Raw genomic sequence first — 7,392 nt, 5'->3', positions numbered from 1 at the left:
GTGTTTGCGTCAAAAAACCAATAAAAAATGGAAAAGGATATTGGAAGAACACTCTCTGAATGCGTAAACAAGACTGACTTTTATTGAATTCAGAACCTCTATATTTACCAGTTCGATCAGCTGACATCTCACTGATTGTACGCTGCAATCGCTTGTTCTATCACAATGTCTGGTTCCAATCCCTTTACCGATTGATATACACGCAGATAGTCAGAGTGCTATGAAGCCTCTTGATCCCTCCCCTGCTCTTATGATGCCATGGAGTGATGAGATGCCACACTACTTCTAATGCCATTATTTCCTCCTTGATATGTGCATTATCAAATTCTCTACCCGCATCCAACGATATTCTGTCAGGGTCCCCATAAAATTGAAACCTTTTTTTTTTTTTTTTTTTATCCCTCTCCCTTGCCATTTCTGGCATACGGGATGCAGGAACTGTGGGGTAGTGCGCGCTGGGAATGCGCATGCCACTGCTCCCAATGATCTTCATCCGTTCGGTAGGCCCTTCTGGTGCGCATCTGTCTGGGTGCCTCCTGCAGTTACCAGGCTGGTCCAGGCCTCCTGGTCTCAGTCTGGGTCAGCTTCATCTTGTTCTGGTGGCTCGCCGATGTTGGGCGGTCAAGTCCTTCCCATTGTGAAATGTGTTGGGCCCACCACCTCCTTACCACCGTAAATGAACTCCCTGAAGAAGGGATAATTCTCTTCTTCCATCAACCATGGGAAGTTCGACTCGGCGAGGGCGAAAATCCCGTACTTCTGGCTTGCTACCCACCGCCCATTCCACTTCTGTATTGAGTCCTCCCGCAGTATTTTCTTCCACAAGTTTGGAGTCTCGCCGATCCTCTCTCGGAGCTCATCCGGTAGCGTTTCTAGTCCCTGCCTCTTTACTTCATATTTAAGGACATCCCCCTGAGGATGAGGTCAAGGGGCATCGCTGCGGCCAGCACCTGCACCGCCTCATGTGACACCGTTCTGTATGTCTTCGTGATCCAGCCAGAGAGCCAATCTCTGTATGGTGGCCAGTCTTCTCTTCTGTGTCTGCGTGAGGTTTTGGCTCCAGGCAGGGAATGCGTACCTCAGAATACCCAAGATCCCTTCCAAGTGAAAGTGTCTACTTGCAATTACTATGTGTTACGCCATCACAACCAGCTTGGATTTTTCAGTAAGTTGTTCAATGGCATGAAGTGTTCAGCCATTTCGGGCACAAACCATCGGTAATAATTCAACACACCCAACAACCTCCGGATCCCTTTTACATCCTTCGGCACTGTCATCCTCTCCAGGACTTCCACTTTCTGGGCATCTGGTCTCACTCCCTCCTGTGAGATAGTATATTCAAAGAAAGTTATTTGGGCTTGACCCATTACCAACTTCTCTCATAAAATCTTTAAGCCGAACTCCCTCATCTCCTGGAATATGACCCTCATATGTTGCACGTGTTCCACTTCAGACTTACTGAATACCAGCAGGTCGTCCATGTACACCTTGCAGACAGTGATGTCCATCATCTTGCACATGTAGAGTGACATCCAATCCTCTCATAAACTCGTCCATGAGCCTTTGAAATGTTACCAGAGCAGTTTTCAAGCCGAATGGCATCCTCGTAAAATTTGTAGTGGAAGATCCCACATATCCCATGGTGGACATAGGTCGGTACCTGGTGGGTATAACGTGGTGCGTCTAACCATTCCATCATCTGCACTATTCTGGGATGGATCATCCCTAAGATATGTATAGTCTATATACATCTTGGCAGCCTCCTCCAAGGTGATTGCCTGGGCACCTTTCACTCTAATAGCCGCCATCACTTGTAACGGCTTAACCTTTCCCAGTGCCATCCTGTACGGGATACCCCAGGGATTCGTTTCTGATTCCTCTACAATAAATTCGTCCCAGGACTTCTTCTTCACCCTGTTTCGGGATACCCTATACCTATGCTTGGATTCTTCTCGGAGTGCAGGCCTCCTCTCGTCGTTTCTGCACTCCTGGCACCTACGCTTGGCCCTATTGTATTCTTTTTTAACTGGGTTAGAGCCGGCGTCCACCATGGGACCGGGCGTACCCTCGCCCTTCGGCGTTGGAGGGTAATACTCGCCGCTTCAGTGATGGCGCCCATAAGCAATGCCACTCTGCAGTCAATCTCCGCCTCCTCATCTATTGGGATCATCTCCTCCCATTCTCTGTCAGCCAGTTTCCCTCCAATTTACTGGAAAACGCTCTGCAGTTCGCCGATTGGGTCACAAAGCTCTTTTCTACTTCTGGGGCACTGTCTTCCTCCTCCATCACACTGAAGGCTATGACCCGGTGGTCGGAGCTCGTGTCTGACCATAGGGTCCAGTCTATTATATGCTTTGCTATGGGAGCCGTGTGCGATGGGAAGTGTCACATACATCCAACTCTGGTCCCGCACTCCAATAAAAGTGGGACCAAAAAGGCTTGTTCATAATAACCAGCTGACACCTCGCCACGCATTTTTCTACCAACCTCCCTCTAGCGTCTGTGCGAACAGAACCGCAGGCCGTGCTCCACTAATTGATGTCGGAACAGACTATCACGCTTTTATACTTTAGCATGACAGCTTCCACAGCAGCTATATTATCCTCTATATTGATATTTACATTCGCCTGTCGTGGCAGTATATATGCTGAAACCAGAGCAAAGGCAACTCTGCTCCATCTGACATAACATGCCGCCTGATCTGCTGTGGAGAATTGCTTCAGTTCCATAAAGTCGAGGCCAGGGTTATTGACAACAATTGCTGCTCTAGGCCTCCTCTCACCACTGCCTAGACCGACCACCCTCGACGTAGTTCCAAAACCTGTGACCACATTCTTTCGACAACAAGGCTCCTGAATCGCCAAGATGTCAGCACTTTGGGTGAGAATTCCCAATTCGTACGCGACCACTTGTCTCTGCCCCATATTGACCTGCAGGATATGCAGCCTACGCATATCGGGTCTTCTTCGCCTGCTTGACCATCATCTCCAGTTGTACCAGGCATTCCCTGCTGCCCGCACAATGTCGGAGATTTTTCCCTGCTCTGCCACTCGCCTTGCAATTTGGGCGAGGAATAGGAAGGGTTCACCCTTCTTCTTTTCAGGGCACTCCTTAACTTTGTCCCCAGTCCCTGGGTAACCACCTGCACGCCACCTCCTTTATACAGGCTTTTGCAGGGTGTCCGTATTGTTTGCACTGAAGGTAGAGCAAGGGGTCCAAGTAATCTCTGATGGTCAGGCTCCACCATCCTCCGCTGACGTCCCTCGCGGACAGGGTCATCAGGGTAAGCACCCACGTGCTTTCCTCTTCTTCACCATCTGTAGAGGTATCCGGTTTAAGGTTCCTTCCCCTACAGAACGAAGGTTCTGTAGGGTTAACGAAGGTTCCTTCCCGTACACGCCAGGTGTCTGGCTGGATCTTAGGTGCATTGGGGCCGGTTCCGCACCCCATATTTCCTCCTCTCCTTCACCGGAGTTAGCACTGAAGCCCCAGCTCCCATCGTCTTCGGTTCCTCCACTGCTCTTAGGTCCTCATTCCCCTTTTTTCTTCCTTTAGCCCTACATTCGGCCGTACGTTCTAAGAGGATGCGGGCTTCTTTGTCGACTTTCCCTTCCAGGTCTTTTATTATGCCAGAAACCCTTTTCAGTATCGGTGAAACCCATTCTTTTTTCTTCCGATCATAGACCGCTCCTATAGCCTCTGGTACCATTGGAGCCACAATCTGGGAGACCTTTTTACCAATAATCTTGTGTAGATCATCGGTATACTTGGCTTCATTTACTATTTCTGTTACTATTTCCAGGATAATTTCCCATTGGGCTTCCAGTCCTACTATTATATAGGCTAGTTCTCTCAGCTGACCATTTAGGTATTTCTGAATCTCGTAAGATACCTTTTTTCTCTCTAAGTAGCTTTTGACCCGTCCTTGAATTATTTCAGCCCTTTGGACGGGTCTTTCAATTTCCGGGTTAGGCTTTAGAGGGGACTCCTCCTCCCTCTCTCTCTTCTTCCTCTTTTTACCTTTGGGGCTCATTTTCCCTTCTCGACTATCAGGTCCAGTATCTTTGTCGGCTTCACTGCCACTTCCTGAAAACAGCCTGACTTTTCCTGCCACCATTTTTCTTTTGTTTGTCTCAACGAGCGTTGTTATTCTTGTAACATTAGATGCTACAATGGCCAAGTCTCCCGCCATTGCAGCACTGCGGATGTCGATGATGACCCCGCTTTCTCGTTCCCTTTCGGCGCCGGTACTTGGGTTCCGTGCCCCTGCACCGTAGTATGATTATTAATATTTCCCTCCATTGGATTTCGGAAAATAGCATTTTATACCTACTGCCAGGTATAACACAGCCGCCTCTAACCTGAAGAACAAACGCTGACCAGTACGCCGCCTATTCTAGGAGCCGTCGAGTCTGGATTTGATTCTAGTTTTGGTCCACCACAGGTATTTTATTTTCCCGGTTCCTGCCATATCTGGTGAGAATCCCCCTATCCACCACCTGGGGAGGCGCCCGATGGGAGACTAGCTACTCCACACGGGTTAAAGTTCCCAACAGCCTCCGAACTCCATTCAGATCCCTAGGAACCACCATCTTTCGTATATCGCTGCATCTTTATCCGTGTCAGGTTTAACTCCTCTGGAAATCTTGTGGCCCAATTATACAAAATTAATTTGTTCCTGCCCCAGCAATGATTTCTCTCTAAATAACTTCAGCCCAAATTTCCCAATTCTTTGGAATACGCTGTGTAAATGCACGTGTTCTTCTTCACTCTTACTGAACACTAGGAGATTGTCCATATAAATCTGACAAACAGATTCATCAATTCCTCTCAAAAACTCGTCCATCAGGCTCTGAAAGCTTATGGAACCATTTTTCAATCCGAACGGCATCCTTGTAAATTCGTAGTGTCCTCTCTCGAATGTGAATGGCGTCTTATGTTGATCCTTAGGGTGCATTTTGATTTGGTGATATCCAGCCTTCAAGTCCAATGTGCTGAATACCATCGCCCCGCTCAACCTGCCAAAAATCTCTTCAAATCTGGGGATTGGATACTTTTTGTCTACTGTATTTTCATTCAGCTTCCTGTAATCAATCACTACCCTGTACTTTTCGGTGGTTTCATCCCATTCTTTAAAAAAGATATCTTCGTATTCCCTCCTAAAGCTTCGTCTCCAGTCCTCGGCTTGATTGATTGCTCCGACCCGAGCGCCCGCGTTCTTCCGCTGAAAATGACATTTGTAGATTTTTCCTCCCAACTTAACCTTCCATTTTCCTCTGCTATTCCTAACCAAAGCTTCCACCTTTCCTACTAGGTCACATCCTACAATTATATTGTATTCCCTAGGCATACATACTACCATATGTACCTGCAAGTTTTCCCTACTAAATCCCCACCGTGTCAACCCTATCTCCACCTCCCCCTCTACTTCACAAGGGCCACCCAGGGTGATTAATTTACATAGGCATTTCTGAATCTTGAGTGTTCTCTCTCCATCACAGAGCTTTTGTAAAGCTTCTCGGCACATGATAGTGTTGGGACTGCCTGTGTCCACCAGGCCTCTCACTACTTCTATCTTTATTATAGGCAGACCGCCATTTTTCTCCCTCATATTATACTTTGGCAGCGTCCAGTCGCCTCTCTGCTGACAACCCCTTCAGATGTCCTGCGTCTTCCTCTCTCCAGTCCCTCGCCTCCATTCTCTTCTGTTCCCTCATTTCCATCCTCTTGTTTCCACCTTGTCCTCTTGACTACCTCTGTTCCGTGGCTCTTCGACTTCTTCTTCGATCCTGATGCTTGCGTAGATTCATCTGAAGATCTACTTAATCTAGAGTGGCTTCTCCGTATCTGTTGGGTGTTGATCTCCATTGGTTCGCCCCGGCCCACATCTCTTCTTTGATACATATATGGACACTGTTTGGCTATGTGCCCCTTATTTCCGCATTCGAAGCACCTCGTGTGTGGGCAATATGCCACTAAATACTAAATTTTTCCACAACCGTAACACTTGTACTCCTCCCGTCGACTATTGTTTCTAGGTTTAGCTAGACTTCTATTTTCTTGGTTGATAGCTCTCTCTCCTCTACCATTTCCTTGTTCTTTCCTCCTCCAAGAGTTGGCCATGTTTCTTGGCCGTTGGTATTCTATCTGGGTCCACCCTGGCTTTTCTACTTCCATTTGGGCCTCTATCTCTCTAGCGCTTGTTTTATAGCAATTTCCACAAACGAGCGCTCTCTCGAAAATCCTTCCTTCTTCCCTAGCTCCTTTGCCAACTGTATCTTTAGTACCATGGATAAGAATTGCATCCAACCATGTACCTGAATTGTTTCCATCATCTCACTGAGTTTATCTTGAATTCTGTTAAAGCGTGCCAGGAATTCTGCTGCATATTGTCCACTATACTGTTTTGGTTTTTTTGTCTCCCTGATCATCATAAATATGTCCTCTTCTGGGGCCCACCATCCTCCTCCGAACCCCTTCTTTAATCTTTCATTGATACTTCTCCAAGAGGTCTCCTTGTCTGCCTGAATCTGTTTGAGGATGCTCCTCTTCACTCTGCAGACAACTGCTGCTTTTAATGTCTCCGCATCTACGTTATCGAGTAGATCTTCAATTGATTTTGCTCCTATTCGGCTTCCAGCTTAAAAGCTTCCAGGCTAAAAACTGCTTGAGTAATGATCCCAAAAATTTTTACAAAAAAAAAATGAGAGAGAAAAAAAATTGAAGATGATAAAACAACAAAAAAATTCTTCTTAAAAGAAAAAATTAATCCGGTATCTAAAGTTCCCGGGTTTCAGCACCACTTAAGTTTCAGTGAAAGCAAAATGTTAAAAACGAGATGAAGGAATAGATCTAACACAGTTGGACTGCTGTAAAATACTGGCTTTATTGTGTTCAGTACATCTCTTATATACATTCAATCAACTGATCTCAGTCAGCTGACTCAGACAGTAACTTATACACAAATACATACATTTATATATTTACTTAATATGATTGGTAATAATTATAATTATTAATGATGTAATGTATTAATGAATATGTATTCTATTAACTGTACAAAATTTTAACAAGCCTACTATCATAAATGATGCATTAAATTACACAAATAAATTTAACATAATGTTAAACGTTAAACTACATTTTTTTAAATGTACCATAATAATTAATTTTGCCACCTTTTATTTTAGGAATTTATTCAAGAATCTTTATTGGAAGAATATGTCCTTAAAGAAAATGAAAGAACTCTAAAAATGTTTTGTGTTGACTATTCAAGAGATAAATTTGTTATTATTACAAATCAAGCATTTTATAGACTCCAACTTAAGTAAGTTTTACTTGAGCTTTGTATGTATGTATATGTATATATGTATATATATATATATATATATA

At 45.1% G+C, this 7,392-nt stretch overlaps 1 protein-coding gene across 1 annotated transcript in view; it reads left to right on the top strand.

Annotated features, from left to right (window-relative positions):
- ca (claret) overlaps window positions 1–7,392 on the top strand; it is a gene marked incomplete at its 3' end in the record, with an annotated part of 43,103 nt that overhangs the window by 13,120 nt on the left and 22,591 nt on the right. Inside the window, 1 exon segment of the mRNA XM_067049892.1 lies at window positions 7,191–7,327. Coding sequence (XP_066905993.1) covers window positions 7,191–7,327 — 137 coding nt within the window.

Source organism: Halyomorpha halys, unplaced genomic scaffold, assembly GCF_000696795.3.
Source record: "Halyomorpha halys isolate HHAL.00 unplaced genomic scaffold, Hhal_1.1 Scaffold2692.1, whole genome shotgun sequence".
NCBI lineage: Eukaryota > Metazoa > Arthropoda > Insecta > Hemiptera > Pentatomidae > Halyomorpha > Halyomorpha halys.
This window is presented reverse-complemented; position numbering and strand designations above follow the sequence as displayed.